This window comes from Bactrocera oleae, chromosome 6 (genome assembly GCF_042242935.1).
Source record: "Bactrocera oleae isolate idBacOlea1 chromosome 6, idBacOlea1, whole genome shotgun sequence".
Taxonomy (NCBI): domain Eukaryota; kingdom Metazoa; phylum Arthropoda; class Insecta; order Diptera; family Tephritidae; genus Bactrocera; species Bactrocera oleae.
The window spans coordinates 24344915-24362305 of record NC_091540.1 but is presented as its reverse complement, the minus strand read 5'-3'; the positions used below and the strand labels follow the sequence as shown (position 1 = coordinate 24362305).

Sequence of the window (17391 nt, the reverse complement as noted above, 5' to 3'; positions counted from 1 at the left end):
TTGGCTACTACTTCTTGGTAAACGAAAGGCGATTTTGGTATCCAATTTTTCTGAAAAGACACCACCTCTCACTCGATTATCTAGTTTGGACCCATTAGTTTAGTGGTAGTGGGTAGAAACGTGAACTTACGAAGTATTTTAGAATGTCCCTTATTACAGGCGACTAATTGCGAGGATTCCCTCTAAGAGATCAAGCCATTCTCTCATTATCTTTGACAAAACTCTAAGAGACTTCAGTGATTTCAAAGCCGCTGAATTTTTCATTTGGTACTTTATTGAAAATTTTATTTTTCTCTTTGAATTTTGAACACATGCTTCTTTATTTTATTTTTTATGAATTGTTCTAAATTTTAAAACTTATGTTTTTAAAATTTATGTTGGATCATCCTGGACACAAAACAAGTTAAGAAAAGCCCAAATTTAAGTGTAATCGAACATTTTATATTCTTACAGTTGGCAAAACTTTATATTAAAAAATGTTGTGAAACAATTCCACATTCATCATTCGACGAAAGGGTGATAGGATTGCAATCATGATTGGTATCTTATTAACTTATAGGTCGTAGACTCACTTAGTATGATCACTATATTTTTCTTCCTCTGTCACCCTACAGCCCGGGCTAAATGCAAAACAATCTTACCATTGGTCGCGAACAAAATGGCAGGGGTTCGGATGTGTTAAAACTTTGAAAATATTTTGCTGTAAAATATCTTATTGACGCGCAAAAAATAAAACTAATGGTTGAGACCAAGGCTCCAATGACCAAGGTGTGCAGCAATTCTGGATGATCGATTTCCATCGCCATAATCCTCTCTAAAAAAATCTCTATATCTTTCATACTGCAAATGGGTTTTCCGAGACATTTCATTGCAGCAAATGAACACGTATTTTTAATCACGTGAAAAGTCATGGTCATATACTTCATGCGAACTAGAGGTACAGTCTCCTACCTGGTCACCGTAACTCACAAAAATAAAATCTCTGTACCATAAAGCATTTATACTGTCCAGTTTGTCTGATTCGAAAAACTACCTGTATCTAAATTACCACATTCCGAAACTACAAGTATCTCCACTACTGGCACTAAACATTTTTATCGAAAACTGTCTCTTTTCTTAACCTTTACTCATGTGGTGATGCAACAAATGCCAATGCAAGCATATAAATCATTTCCAACGAAATTTAGGTGTATCTGATAGGTGCATCCATTTCATCCGCCTAAAAATTAGAAATTAGAAATAAATATTGTGACGAACACGGATGATAGAACAAAATATCAATACTTTCCAAGGCACCTTCCGAGCCACGTGGATGTATGCGCTTTATAACTTTCACTGCCGATGAATGCTAACTAAGTTCCGCCGTGGAACCACACAATGGCAATAACAAAATGAAATTTAATGTTTAATAATTAATCAAGAGTAAAGTTCGGTAGGTAGACATGTGCCGGACTAAATCGGATAATTGAATTGCACCTTTTATGGCAATACTTTCATTGCTATAACTGCGTTGGAGGTTTATCTCTACACAACGACTTATAGAGAGCTTGGTGCGTGGTCCTGCACCAATCCCCATCGACATTTTCCAGCCGTCGGTGTACTACTTGATAGTGTTTTCCCTTAGCTGTCGGTCCAGCGTGGAATCATTCCATTTCGCCCTACTGACAAGGGAAACTTTAAACTTCTTAGTGAAGCTTACACCTTTGGTAGTGCTGTCCCTTGCCTTCCCCCTGCCAAACCCTTCTGCTGTCATTAGAAGCAAAGTAGGTTTGACTGTCACTTCCAGTGCTGCTGGTGCATTCACATATAACTTTCCTCGTTTTACGAGACAATCCATACTGAAACTGCGAAGCACAGAAAACAAAGTGTATGATACAATGAACGCTTCTAAGGACGACATGATGCGAGACTCTCTCATTTACCCAAATTTTTCTGTCATTCTCTTTCCCTGAAGATTATGGAATTTTGAACAGCAGATATCAAAAAAGGCGGGATGCCAGAAATAAACACGCAAAAAATAGCTAACAAAAGCAGTGCGAACGAAATTTCGAGTAACGACACAAATAATTTTGAATAACGTGCAACTAAAGTTTTGTTGCTAATTTAATTTAAAACGTTAATCATAAAACCATGATATTTTGTTATCACTTTAACTGTTGCTTTTTTATAGTTTTTTTTTATATATACATTATTTTTTTATGTTATATGATGTTTTAAAAATTTTGTAATAAGAATACACATGCTAAGGGCTGTATATGCATGATATAGGTCTACTTGGGAACTGAGGACCTTTTAATAGCATCTAAATGCAAAATACCTAAAAGGTTTTCGTCGTTCGATAGCGACGCAAATGTAAAGCACGTTATACCTAGAGTTGAACAACATTAACCTTTAAATAACATCTACATGCAAAATACCCAAGAGTTATTATTTAAATACGCTATTCATTTTCTCTCGACAGTGGCATGATTGACTAATGTTATAAAACATGTGGGTTTTGACAGCTTTTTCTCGAATCAAAGAGTTTCGTATCATATCATTTATGACAAAACTGTTAAGACATTTGGAATTGTACGTGTAGACAAGCAGTACTTCATTCAGCTATATGAACGTACGTAAAGTGTATGGCACAAACAGTCACCTACGCAGAACCGTGGAGCGAATCAGCTGATACGACCTATCTTATGAGAGCGCATTCTAAATGATCGTTTTTACCGTCCGCTTCAACAGACCGTACGGTAGGATATCCGTGAAAATTGAATTTTTCCTAGAAACGAGTAAGCTTAGAGTAAGAGAGAAGTCTCTTGCAACGCAGGGTTTCGAATATCGATATTTTGTAGTAATAAAAAAGTAAACTTAAAATAACTCAAAATCATAGTCGAACACACTTATTAATTAATAGGTAAACTATTTTTAATAGGCAGATTTTAGTTTTGTGCTTTTACATTATGAAAAATTACAGCTATAAAAAAAAATTGTGAAAAATCGTGTATACAAATAGAACAATGGCAACATTGGTGAAATGAAAACAAAAGAGAATAACTGATTTCTGCGTTGCAACTACGGCCATAACTTTTGACTAATTTGGTTTGATACGGGCGGTAAGTACGGAAGGGAGGAATGTGACTGTTTATGCTATTAGTCGATATATTGGATCAAGTGATAGGACTATGTACGGTTAAGAGAATTATTGGAGTTGTTTCATCCATTGTAATTGTTTTTATTTCTTGAAAAGAAATGAAATGGAGTACTTACGACCAGTATGGAATTGTTTAAGAACATTTTGTGGATGCATTCACTGCTCGGAAGATATTGGAAATCAGGTTAGTTTAGGAATGCAAATGGTACGTTGTATTTTAATCAATCACTGTTGCAGTATAACTATGAGCCAAGTGAACGGACTTACCTATTAGCTGATCCTGCAATTCATAATAGTCCAGCTTTAAGGCAAACTAATTCTGAAAATCTTAGCAACGAGTTTGCGCAATCTTTACCTAAAAAAGATGAGAATGCATTATGTCGCTTAGTGCAAAGTACAGCCATGTAAGTCAATTTAAATTTGTATATATTCTTAAAAGGTGTTATTAAGTTATACAAAATAATCCTAATGCAGATCAATAATATATATAGATACAGCTGCAGTTTTCGGAATATTTACGATTTTAAATGATTTATAAACTTATATTTTCAATTTTTATATCCACTAACTCTCCACTAATTCGTTAGTACATACTTATTTCCATTATATAGTGCAAAAAAAGCTTTAATTCAATATTTAAATCATTGTTCAGTTCATAAATTTTACAACAACAACAACAAAAGAGTTGCAAAATTTCAAATAACCAGTGTACCTTGTCGACATCATTTTTAAATGAACTGAAAGAAATGAAAACAGATAATGCCCCAAATAAGGAATCCAAAACCTAGAAAAATAATATATCAGAGAGCATTGATGTTAAGGATTATGTTCTACCCTCTGTGACAATGTTACTCTTTCTTGTAGAAATCCTTTTTGCGTTGACGTAAAAAATAGCCCTGGTCGGCCTAATACCGGGGTGTACCAAGGTCTTTTCGCGCTGAAATTCTTTTTGCATTGGCGGCCTTCGACGGCGCTTCAAAAAAAATAACGCTGGTCAGTCTAATACCGGGGTTTATTAAGTGAAGGAAACTAAGGAATTTATTAGTGTCTTTCAACGATTATAGTTCCTGTATTTGGGGTATAATTTCTCTTTTTATTTTATTTTTCTTCGTTTGCAAAATATATTAGTATGGCAACACTGGTTATTTGACATTTACAACCCTTTTGTAATTGTCAAAATTAATAGAATTGAACAATGATTTAAGTAATGAATTAAAGCTATTTTTGCAAAATGTAATATAATATTAAATAAATGTCTAAAAACGAATAAGTGAAGTGTTAGTGAATATAAAAGTGACAAATAAAGGGTGTAAAACTATAGAACTTTAAGTTGCAATAAAACAACGATTTATTACTTGATCGTCATGAATTTTATTTATCGGAAAGATAATCTTGTGGCATTACATTTTAAATATGATTTCTGGCATATGACAGCCACGGCTGGCTCAGATGTACTCCAATCTCGACGTCCAATTTTCGATGACTTTCCAACATTTGTGGCCGTGTATCGTCCATTGTATAAGCTTACAAGTAGCCAAAGAATCAGCTGTTTTCCTATGTGTGTGAAACAGCCGTGATCACCTGATCGAATATGCCTTTTTTTGACACAGAGTTTTAAATAAAAGGATGTAGTTTAACAATTTGTTTATGAACATGTATTTGTAATGAAAATAATAATGAAAACTTTCAAGAAAATTTTCGAAACAAAAGATTATATATTTATTGCTTTTCCTCACCACCTCTGAGGTTGCAATATAGGCGCGTTACCGATCTCTTTTGGGTGTTCGGTTCCCCAAGAGGCCTATATTCACCCATATAATATATACAGTTCTAAAACAATCTACTTTTCATAACAATTATAACTCGAAAAGATATATACATAAAATCAGGCACATGAATCAGGTTCATGAATAATAATAACATTAACAATATAAGTTGAAATATTCAACTTGATTTAACAAAAACGAAAATAAATATATAAAAATCAGGTACAATTCAATTATAAAATAATATATTTGATAAAATTGGAAACATTTAATAATATTTCAACACAATAAATATTAATTTAAATAATAAAATGTAAATTTATTCTTTAGGAATTAAAACAACCGAAAAATATTTGAATATGTAATAAAAACATTCTTAAAGTTATAAATTTTAAAACATAACACGGCAACACACTATAGCAGATTTCTGTCATTTGGACGTTTTAGTAGCAGAATAATGGTTGGCAACCCGTACAAAGTGTGACTTTAGTAGCAGAATATTGGTTAGCAACCCGTACCAAGTGTGATTTTAGTAGTAGAATTTTCGAGGCAACCCATACCAAGTGGGATATTTTTGCGTGTGTTTAGTGAAAATCTTAGGATTGGCTACTTGTAGATTTATACAATGGTATCGTCAATCGTCAATAACACGGCGAATGTTGTCTTCCAAATGGTTAAGCGTTTGTGGCTTATACGCATAGACCAATGACTTTACAGAACCCCACAGAAAGTAGTCTGACGGTGTTAAATCACAAGATCTTGGAGGCCAATTCACAGGTCCAAAACTTGAAATTAGGCGGTCACCAAACGTGTCTTTCAATAAATCGATTGTGGCATGATCTGTGTGACATGTTGCGCCGACTTGTTGGAACCACAGCTCCTGGACATAATGGTTGTTCAATTCAGGAATGAAAAAGTTAGTAATCATGACTCTATAGCTCCAGCTTCATCCTCGAAATCGTGGGACGGTATTTTAAAGCCGACCCGTAAAATTCATTGAAAATCGAAAAAAGTATAAATTGGTGAATCTTCCACTCCGTGTAGTTTTAGATGTCCCAGATGCTGCTCGCTAGCGACTTGAATTTAATGCGGCTCTGTACCAAACGTAATACTCAAAATGTTCTGCTAAAATACCATGTTTTTTGCATCGCGATCTGATGGTATGGAGTAAGAAATGTATATACCAGTACCCGCCTCAGGGAAAAATTACGAAACTTTTGCCACCGCGATCTGATGGTACGGACGGATTAAAAATGTATGCACATATATACGCCTCAGACTCATAGTTTTTAAGATATTTGTATTTAAATTTGATAAACTCCAATATTCTGCTGGGTGGTAGTGAAGCGATACAATCCATGTTTGGAAACATGGATCCCAGGGCATTGATTCTGCGTCTACAGACTGCTGTGCAGTTCATTAGCAGATGTTCTGGGGTTTCTGGCTTCATGTCGCATCATATACAGTGACTCACACAACTAACCGGATGCGTGCATTGCCAAAAATGACACTATCCAATCATAGAGTAAAAGTCTTAAAAAGGTTGATATGATACATCAAATTAAAGGAAAAATCGTCAATTGTATTTTTGAAAACTTAAAAATTGTATTAAAATTATTCACCGCGCATAACTTAAACAAATAACTTGCTAAAATTCGCTCCACACAACTAACCGGATTTTTCAAAAAGCTAACGATTACCAATATTTCGTAGCATATCCTTTTGCAGATAAAACCGCTTCTAGTCGCCTTGGTAAAGAGGCAACAAGCTTTTGACAAAATTCAGTTGGTATTGCCTTCTAAGCCTCCAAAATAGCCGTTTTGAGTTCAGCAACATTGGAATACTGCCGTTGGTACATTTTTCGACTGACTTCTTGCCATACGGATCTGGGGATTAGGCAGGTGTATCCAGTACATAAGGGCAATTGTATATTAACCAAGTACGATCAATCTCCGATTTGTGCTTTGGATCATTGTCTTGCTAAAATATAAAATTGTCTTTAATTCCTAATGTGACACATGACTGCTTTACATTTTCCTTTAATATGTCAACAAATTGGAAACGATCCATAATACCTTGCACAAAATGGAGGTTGCCCGGCCCTTTAGCCGATATATATACATCCCCAAACCATTACCGACCCACCACCGTGCTTAAGAGTTGCCCTAGCATGTTTTGTCAAGTAAGCTTTGTATTTACTCCGCCATACAAAACTGCGGCCATCAGATCCCTGCAAGTTAAACTTGCTTTCGTCTGTGAAAAGAACCTTAAGAAAGAATATATAATACTGTTATAATCATTACCGAATCATAATTTTGACATTTACCCTTTGCAAGAATTCTTCTTTTTAAATGCAATTTCGAAAATTCTAACCTTTTCTTTCTATTTTTTCGGACGGATTTTGTACGGCTTTTTTATAACTGCTCTACCGTGTAAATCGAAGCTTCTAAGGCGAATTGTTTCAGCTGAAACCTTCTTCCCTTTTTCATTTTCCAATATATTTTTTAAGTTTTCCGCCGAGAAAAAGGGGTTTTTCAACAATTTAGACTACGAACTTCTCCCCGGCTTGTGTTAGCTTCTTTCCTTGACCAGCTGTACTAATATTATTAATCCTATTTTCCTTCTCATACTTTTTTATAATATCGAAGACAGTTGAAGTACTCCTCTTCACAATTTTCGAAACGTCTTTAATGGGGTTTCCTTCTTCTCGTAACTGATTAATTAGCTTTCGAATTTCGGTACAAGTATGAGTGCGTGGTGGCGTCATATTGTCGTGTTGCTTACCCATAGACTTACCGATAACTACTTATATGCATAAAAGAACATTCAATGTTTGTTCAGGTGAAATTCCACAACGATCAAAAGTACCGTTACTTGTAGAAGCTTACTTCTAGGAATTTTCCGGTTAGTTGTGTGGAACGAATTTTGTATGTTGCTTGTTGTTTTGCTAAGTTGTGTGCGGGGAATTAATTTATTACTATTTTTAAGTTTCCAAAAATTAAATAAAATATTTTTGCTTTAGTTTGATGGATCATATGTGACATTTTTTAGATTTAGACTTTATGATTGGATGGTACCATCATTGGCAATGCACGCATCCGGTTAGGCGTGTGAGTCACTGTATTTTTAATTACACTGTACACTTTGAAATATATCCAAAATATAGATTTATTGTAAATTTTTAAGATAATAAATATACTTAAAAAAAAGATATAAAAAGATATAGAAAGGTTCAGAACGAACACTTCATACATAAGGATTATATATTATATATAAAATAGGGATAAATAATGTTATACAATAATTAGTAATTACCGTTTTCAGTGTTTCACTTCTTTTTATTAACAGAGGTGTTCGATCGATGAGTGTTATTTTTTTTTTTGAAGCGCGGCCGAAGACCGACAGTGCCGAAAAGAATTATACCCGAAAGAACTATGAACATCCCGGTGTTGGACCGACCAGGGTTATTGCTGCTGAAAGGAGCTCAACGGGAAATAATATATAACTTATTTATTTAAGATAATATAAAATATATAAGTGAAACAAAGTTAATTTTGAACCATTTCCCTTTCATATGGTAAAGAGATTTTTTTTTCAATATTTTTTCACAATATATGAGGCAACACTGTTATTTGTCATGAATGTAAACACACACATTTCTTGAAACTGTCAGTGTGCATTACTTTACAGTTGTTAATCCTGAGGACCTTCTCTATTCGTCCATACCATCAGATCGCGGCGCCCAAAGAATCGTAATCGTGCCGAGAAACCTCCTGACTTTGTTTCTGTGGACAACCGTACCTTCGTTAACTTAAACAAAGCTAACTGGGTCGGCTTCACAAAATTTACCGAGAGCACCTTCACCGCACTACCCATTCCTATGGACGTAATCGCTGCGTATGTTAAAGCAGCATAACTGGACGAAATGGGTAGAGCACTTGAAGTCTTGTAACCTCTCTATAGGCGTGAGTAAGCTTTGGAAACTGTCAAGACGATATGGCGATACTTACTTTCATTAGCTCAGATGGAATAAATATGCTGATGCTAAAGCCTTTAGGCTCGACGGGAGTAAGCTTTCTAACCAAGGTCCTCAATCTGTTGCTGACCACTCATTAAATTCCCGTACTACTGCATTAAGTGTTATATATGCAGGTAGTTCATGGCCTAAACCAAAAGTCACCCTGTGAGATTGCGAATCTCGTAGCGTTGGACTTGTCAAAAGCTTTTGACACAGTCAACCACACCACGCTACTTGAGTACATTGAGCGACCCACCGTCCCGTTGAAGAGGTGGACTATAAACTACCTGAGCGACCGGCAATCATCCGTACTGTTTCGAGGTCAAATCTCCAAACCAAGAAAAATTAAACAGGGGGTTCCGCAGGGTGGTGTCTTCTCCCCGTTAATTTTTAACCACCAGAGGGGATTTCTATCACCTCGTACGCAGATGATTGTACGATATTGAAATCGGACAATCTTCGACCACTTTTCTGCAAGGTGCTTGACACTTTCCCACAACAAAATCCACAGAGACGATATTCAGTAACTAGATGAAGGAGTACAGACTGGATCTTAACATTACAGTCGATGGCATTAAAATTCGCAATTTTGTTCTCGATACTATAGCAGGTTAAACTTCTACTTATCCAGAATCGATCCCAACGTACCAAATATATGACCAGCAAGCAATGAGTCTCCGCATGACACTAACCACTTGTTTGCATGCCCAACGAACCGCACTCATCTAACACCTTTCTCCCTATGGTCCGACCTCATCGAAACAATACGTTTCCTGGGCCTACCGTTAGATGACTGACTACAATCAACCTGAACCTCACCACCCAAGCGGGGATTAGATAACCACTACAACAACAACAACATTAGCATAGGTCTCCAGGTTATATTATTTATCAGACTACCACTAGCGATGGTTATATCAGGCGAGCTATTACTTGTTCCATACTTCTGGTGGGGCTTCGTCGTTCATTGCGCAGGTTGTCGAATTATCTATATGTACCGCTCCATACCCACGATCATTTGACAGACTAGAATGTCGTTAAATTATACTAGAACCTTTATGCTACCTAGTCTTGCCATGAATTCTTGTTTACAATATACAAAAATAATGTCAAGGAAAGATTTAATCAATATGATCTCCCCATGATAGGGAGATCTAGGTTTAATACATATTGTTTTCTGACTACATATGTAGAAATATTATATTTTTTAGAGTTTGGCGTCAGGTCAGATGTAAAATATCTTTTAGCTTTAATATTGTATATTAAAATATATTGAAGTCATCAAATACATAAATTTTTTTTGTTTTCTTAGGAACATGATTGATGTGGGAGCTATGGATTTACACAACCTTGAAAATGAAGAGTACAATGATCGAATAAAGCTATATTCTCAACGCCTGCAGCAACAATGGAATAGTATTCAACACCCTGAAAAAGAAGTATCAGGTACATATTGTATGGATAGAACGTATTTAATTAATTTAATATTGTCAGATGTGAAACCCCTATTCGAACGGACTCCATTTTGTTAAACTTCCAATTAAGGAGGAACTAGGGATTATTCGTGCGAAAACACGCATGTTTTTGTGAACTTTTTGTGACTTTTAAATCTCCATTAAAATCAATGGTTGCGGTAATGGCAACAATTATTCGAACGAAAAAAAGATGGTTATAACTTGGTGCTGTCGTATCCAAAATCAAAAATCAATGTTCATACGTAAGATAATAGTTTTTCCGAGGTAACGCTCAAACGTTTTTTAAAGGAAAAAAACGTGATTTTTTTCGAAAAACTCGGCTAATTTGTTATTGTAAAAATAAATATTATTAAGAAGTTTGAAAATAACTCTCGGGCGTTACCTGGTAAATTATATACCGAATTAGCGTTCGAGTTTTCAAAATGAGGGCCACCGACTTTGAAAACGTGAGTTGTGAGAAAAACGCTTTGTAAATTTTGTTCCAATCGACTTGAAATTTAGACACCTGATTCCTGAGATATTATTATGTATTATTTTTACTAAGCCTATATTTTATAAAGGCTAAACTTATATGTATCTTTATTTATGGGGAAAGCTATGTTTACACTTGACTTACGCTGACAATGTCCTATCGGAAGGCAAAACTGCAAAAGTCAAGTGGAAGATCAAAAATACACAAAGTTCCTACTCCCTCTTAATAGAAGACTGTAGACGTAGAACCTATTGAAATTCGTGTCAAGCGCTGGCATCCTGAAGGATGCCTACTTCTCATAAACGGCACTCCATCTGGCATCGCTAAGGACCAAAGTTGGTCTATGCGTGACGCACGAGCCTACCAGAGTAACCTAACCTAACCTACGTCTACACTTGTAAATGGATGGCATTGTACAGACACAAACAATTGGTTAAAATCGAATGCCAATTACGTGGACTGATAAGACAAAGAAATATAGTAAACCTGCAAACTAAAGCCATATTTTAAAAACTCTCTTTGTAATCACTCATTTAACGCCTCTAGTATAATCAGGGATAATGGCATGCCCAACTCTTTCCAGTGTGAGAGCGCCTTAAAATTAGCGTTTTTTTTATAACATTTTCCATTGTAGTCAGATCGGACAAAATAATAATTTTGGGAATTTAAATTAAAATACCCAGTGTTTATTAAGATAAAATATTATTATATATGTATTCGTTAAACATATGCAGAAACTATTAAATCCATTTTTGTGATTTGTGATATATTAAAACAACTGATTTTTGAACTTTTAATACTTAAAAAGTGAAAAAATGTATTAACTCCCAATTAGTAAATGTTTCTTTTCATCAGTATTAATTAAAAATAACACTACGAAGCATGGCATCACAAAAGATTCCATCACATACATTTCAATTCGTGGTTTCTTTCATTTTCATTGTTTTAAAATTTTTGTTAGTGATCTTCAACAGTCCCTCTTTTCCAATTGCTAAACGTCAGACCTCCTTAACTTTGACAATGGCCTGAGTTCATGAGGTTTTGACGTTTAGCAATTGCCCTCTCATTTCCATTGAGAGATGAGTTGGGCATCTCTTTATCTCTGGTATAACTAATCAAGATTTGTATTGCTTGCGAAGATATAAAATTATTGAAAAATATCGTAATAGAACTAATCATCATTTACTCGATAACAACCAACTTTCATGGAAAACAACAGTCAATAATGGAGTCGAAATATACTGCCCTTAATTATTGGTATATGATTTTTACAATTATTTAATTATTTAAGTGGGTTCATAAGCTTTGTTGCATTCAATTATTTGTGTATCCGAGATAGCAATTTATTGTTTTTATACATATATATCTTTCTTTTTTTATAGGATTCCTAAGAGATATATCAAATGCAAACGATCAATTATGTATAATGAACTCTCCAGACGATTTGTTGCAGGTAATTTAGTATTTAAAGTGAGTGGCTGATTTCGAAAACGTACTACTGCAAAGTATCGATACAATATTTATACATCTTCGGTTTGCAAAGTCAAACAACATTGCAAAATGATGTGTTGTATAATTTGACGTTACAGAACACTTTTACTGTAAAGATAAAAAATGTTAAAATTAAAACCGAATAGTTTAATTATAGATAATTTCTTCCGTTTCATCAAATATACAAGCACATCATTAAAATATATTATATTCTTGCCGTCATAAGTACATTATTGGCCATAATCTCTGAATTTAATGCAAATTTAGTATATATTACAATAATAAAACAACTAAAAACAATTTTATATGTGATGCGCGATTTTCTCTGTCACACTATTTTGGAATTTCGTTATGACTTCACTTCACTTCGCATGTACCATACAATCCTTAATTTATTGATATTTCGGAATCTATTTGTCGTGTGGATAAATTATTTTTATCATCACCCTTACTTTGTTTGATTTTATATTAGGTAAAGTAAAAAGTTCGTTCGGTTTTTATCTAAGAGATGGCGTTATTGTCCATAGTATTAGTGTTACGTGTCGCATCATGTCATACTATACGGCGCTAAAAACGTGTTTATTCGCGCTAAAAGTTTGTCTTTGACAGTTTTTCGATTGATTGATGGACACCAACAAAGAGAAAATTCGCTATATTTTACAATTTTTCTTCGATCAAGGCGAAAAAGCAACCAAAGCGACTGAAAAAATAATTTAGTTTATGGGCCCGATACTGTAAACGAACGTGTAGCACAAAAGTGGTTTGCTAGGTTCCGTTCCTGTAATTTCGATGTCAAAGGTGCACAACGCGTCGGGAGGCCTGTCGTCGAAAATTGCGATAAAATCATGAAAATAGTGGAAACAGACCCTCACGTGAGCACTTATTTAATTGCTGAGGAACTAGAGATAAGCCAGAAAACCGTGGGGAACCATTTTATAACCTTGTATTCAAAAAGAAGCTCGATGTTTGGGTGCCACACGAACTAACGCAAAAACATGATGGACCGAATTTCCATCTGCGAATCGCTGCTGAATCGCAACTAAATCGACCCGTTTCTGAAGCGGATTGTGACTGGCGATGAAAAGTGGGTCACTTATGACAACATCGAGCGCAAACGGTCGTGGTCAAAGCTCGAGGAAGCGGCCCAGATGGTGGCCAAGACCTGATTGAAGGCCAGGAAGGTTTTGCTGTGTGTTTGGTGGGATGCGCAAGGAATCATCTACTGCGAGCTGCTCCCCTATGGCCAAACGCTCAATTCGGCCCACTACTGCCAACAACTGGACCGCTTGAAGGCAGCACTCATCCAGAAGAGGCCATCTTTGATCAACAGAGACCGAATTGTGTTCTATCAGGACAACTCCAGACCACACACGTCTTTGATGATTCGCCAGAAGCTCCTGGACCTGTCCATGACAAACGCGCTTAATGGTGAGAAGTTGGCCTCAAGAGAGGCCTGTGAAAATTGGCTCTCCGATTTTTTTGGCAATAGGGACGCAGTCTTTTACAAGAGGGGTATAATGAAGTTGGCATCTCGTTGGCAAAAACATTTATGAACAAAACGGCACATATTTGACTTAAATCGGACAAATGCACACAAAGTTATCATCTTTTGAAAAATCAATAAAAAACCGAACGAACTTTTTACTTTATCTAATATTTTAACTTGAGAATGTTGACTTTCCTGACAACACTATTCGTTTCACGTCCGGTAGTTGATATGACAGCCGAAAAAAGAACTACTCTTAAATTTATATAATGGCAGGGTTGCTAAAAATTAAATATTAATTTTTTAATACCGATGTTGGGAGTAAAATTTGTCCTTTTTAGTTTTTAATCCATTAGTTGGGATTAAAAATTAAATTAAAGTACATTTTAATCCGGTTTGTGGGATTAATTTTTTTTATCTCGTATTTGGGATTACAAAATTTAAAAAAATTGTATGCATTATTTGCAACCCTTTGTCATGGTAATATTGATTATCCATTAGCAGCCATCAGATTGTAAGGACTTCATAAAAATATTTTTACTTTTTACTTTATCTATTAACTACAAAGCAATTTGGTTTTCCCTATAAAATTTCTTCAAAATATTCCTTTTTATTTTTTTGAGTTTTAGATAAAGCAGCTATCTCTAACTGGTAAACAGTTTTCATAACGCTAGTTGTATTTCGCTCATAAATCGCTATGTTTAAATTTCATACTCCCGCAACATGTTGCACAAAACATAATGGCGTTAAGCGATACCACATAAACTGCATAATTAAGACAGAAATTGAGCTAAAAAAACTCCGGTCCGTTCCGGTTACTTTTCTGACCCAACTGTCGTGGGAAAGGAAAGTACCATTTCTTGATACAGTCTGATGACTGAACGAAATCGGATAATAACCAGGCACAATAAATTCTTTCTGATCATTTCATTTTACCGTATGTAAATCAAGCACCCAAGAAAATATCAGAATTAATCTTTGCACTATATGCGTTATGTCCCTTGAACTTTGAAGCTTCTGGCTGGCTTCGTGATGTTGGATATGATAGTTTTCTGGCGAAAATGGGTGAAATCAGTTTTCAAATTACGCTATCCTGAAAACGCCACAGAAAGTTTTCGCGTCGTAATCAAAAAGTTGTCAAACACACACTAATTAGCATATGGAGATAAATAACTTCGCACGAACATAAAAAAAGGTTGTACCAATCTAGAAAATTTCTTTATTATGGATTCGGTTTGCGCAGGCAGTTTAAATGGACCAGTTTCGATGAAATGATCAGATGATATACTAATCAACATGCTCGATATTTTAATTTAGTTGAAGTGATTTAAAATATACAAATATCTCCGATATAAGCCACTTCTCGGCTTTTATAGCACAAACAGTCACCGACATTCCTCCCTTCCGTTCTTACCGCCTGTATCAAACAAAATTTGTCAAAAGTTATCGCCGTAGTTGCAACGCAGAAATCAGTTGTATTTTTTTGTTTTCATTTCACCAATGTGTTCTATTTGTATACACGATTTTTCACACATTTAGTTTTTTAGTTATCATTTTTCATAATGCTTAAAACTTAAATCCAACTATTAAAAATAGTTTACCTTTTTATAATTAAGTGTATTTGACTGTGATTTTGAGTTATTTTGTTAATATTTCAAATATATTCAAGTTCATTTTTTAATTACTACAAAATATCAAGGTTGGCCGCCTGAGTTGCAAGAGATTGCTCTCTCACTCTCAGCTCACTCGTTTCTACGGAAAAAATATCCAATTTTCGCGGATATCCTACCGTACGGTCTGTTGAAGCGGACGGTAGAAGCGGTGGTGACTGTTCATTTACATTGCTCTCTCATAAGATAGGTCGTATCAGCTTATTCGGTCCACGGTTTTGAGACGGTAACTGTTTGTGCCATTACATTTACACAACATATCGCTCAGCTGTTGTTGATCTCAATATACAGACGCTACAGTTTGTTAAACCATTAATGGGAAATCAATTTTATTTAACTATGTTCTAAATAAATCATTAAAAAATACATAATCGACAAGCAATTTTTATTTGCATTCGACTGCAATTATCGTGTTCGAATCTTTAACATATTATATACGAGTCATTTAATTCTTTCTTCATAAAAATCACAAAATACTTTCATAACATACACTCCGAAGTATCAACGTAGCATGCCCAAAACATACCCAAAATTGTATCATTGGCTTTGGGTATAGTTGGTATAAGTTAATATGATACTTGGTTCTTTTTTACTTGTATAATATAAAGTTTTACTAAACCTTGGAAGTTTCTCCACGCTTTTTAGGCTTCAGAATTGAGAAGATATAAAATGTATAAGAGGTATCGGGTTATGCCTTTTATATAAAAATTAAAATTATGTTTTTGTTTTAAGTAATTTCAACTGTGATAGCTTTCTAACCCATTGTATTAACTAATCTATTTTATTTCTTTTTTAGATATCGAATTTTTTGCGTGAAAGTCACACCGCGTTATTAAATTTGCGAATCGATCACAACGAAGCGATAGTTGTGCCATTTAGAATACCATAGTGATATTTTTCTACTAATCCTTCGTTATAAAATAATAATAATAATTATCAACAACTAAATTCACATTTTATTATAAAAATAATAAGAAAATTAAACACGAGATTTGATAATGGTAATACGGATTAGTCCTTCACACTAGATACTTGATGAGTACTGCGGGCTGTAAGTGCTTAAACTGTTCGTTGGTAATGTGTCTGTATCTTCTCTCTTCATGTGACACAGAAGGAGTTTGACGCGATTGAATTATGAACACTCCGGTGTTGGACCGACCAGGGTTATTTTTTTGAAGCGCGGCCGAAGGCCGCCAGTACAGAACGGAGTTTGACGCGATTGAATTATGAATACTCCGATGTTGGACTGACCAGGGTTATTTTTTTGAAACGCTTCCGAAGGCCGCCAGTACAGAAAGGAGTTTGACGCGATTTAATTATGAACACCCCAGTTTTGGACCGGCCTGGGTTATTTTTTTGAAGGGCGGCCGAAGGCCACCAGTGCGGGGCAAAGGAAAGCGCTGAACACATAGATGACGACGAGCGACAGGCAGCATCTTTCCAATATTGAAATACACTACTACTTCTTACGGACACAGATATTGCTCTCCTTAAATTAAAACCATTTCTAATTTTGCCGACAACAGTGGGCAGCTGTCTTGCTGCCACTAATATGTGAAATGTAAAACTATTCAAAACTAACAATTCTAGCGTTATTTTTACCAACAGAAGAATAAAAAAGCTCTGATATATAATTTGTAATAACAATTGATAATTTAAAACATATAAATTGACGTATTTACTTACTTTTTGCACAAAAAATTTCACTTTAAACAAAATATTTAAATTTAATTGAAGTGAAAGGTTTTAGTACGGCAACAACGAAATTGTGCACATCAGCTGTTTGATATGTCGCTACTGTCTTCAAAATGTTCAAGAAGTTGACTTCAAGGCGACATTTGCCGAGAAGAAAATTTCGCGGTCGTGCAGTCTTC

At 35.0% G+C, this 17391-nt stretch overlaps 1 protein-coding gene and 1 long non-coding RNA gene across 3 annotated transcripts; one reads left to right on the top strand and one right to left on the bottom strand.

Annotated features, from left to right (window-relative positions):
* Positions 1-256: 256 nt before the first annotated feature.
* On the bottom strand, positions 257-2087 carry LOC138857867 (uncharacterized). Its single transcript, XR_011397082.1, has 2 exons — positions 1285-2087; positions 257-1219 (listed from the first exon to the last, which is right to left on the bottom strand). It is a non-coding gene; the product is annotated as an uncharacterized lncRNA (long non-coding RNA).
* A 1046-nt stretch (positions 2088-3133) lies between these two features.
* Positions 3134-16645, top strand: Lamtor1 (Late endosomal/lysosomal adaptor, MAPK and MTOR activator 1). Of its 2 annotated transcripts, none has more exons than XM_036371509.2 (5): positions 3134-3323; positions 3377-3543; positions 10236-10369; positions 12253-12323; positions 16314-16645. In XM_036371509.2, exons 1-5 carry the CDS (start codon positions 3243-3245, stop codon positions 16404-16406), a joined length of 546 nt encoding a protein of 181 aa, XP_036227402.1. In that variant the 5' UTR covers positions 3134-3242; the 3' UTR covers positions 16407-16645. The 2 variants fall into 2 exon arrangements, with proteins under 2 accessions (XP_036227402.1, XP_069967956.1); XM_070111855.1 differs by having other exon boundaries at positions 12253-12340.
* Positions 16646-17391: the final 746 nt, after the last annotated feature.

What these genes read in the sequence shown, in the direction of transcription:
- Lamtor1 (XM_036371509.2), top strand. Translation starts at nt 3,243, where the DNA reads ATGGAGTACTTACGACCAGTATGGAATTGTTTAAGAACATTTTGTGGA. An exon ending in CGGAAGATATTGGAAATCAG is followed by an intron (nt 3,324 to 3,376) that starts GTTAGTTTAGGA and finishes TCACTGTTGCAG; the next exon opens with TATAACTATGAGCCAAGTGA. An exon ending in TTAGTGCAAAGTACAGCCAT is followed by an intron (nt 3,544 to 10,235) that starts GTAAGTCAATTT and finishes TTGTTTTCTTAG; the next exon opens with GAACATGATTGATGTGGGAG.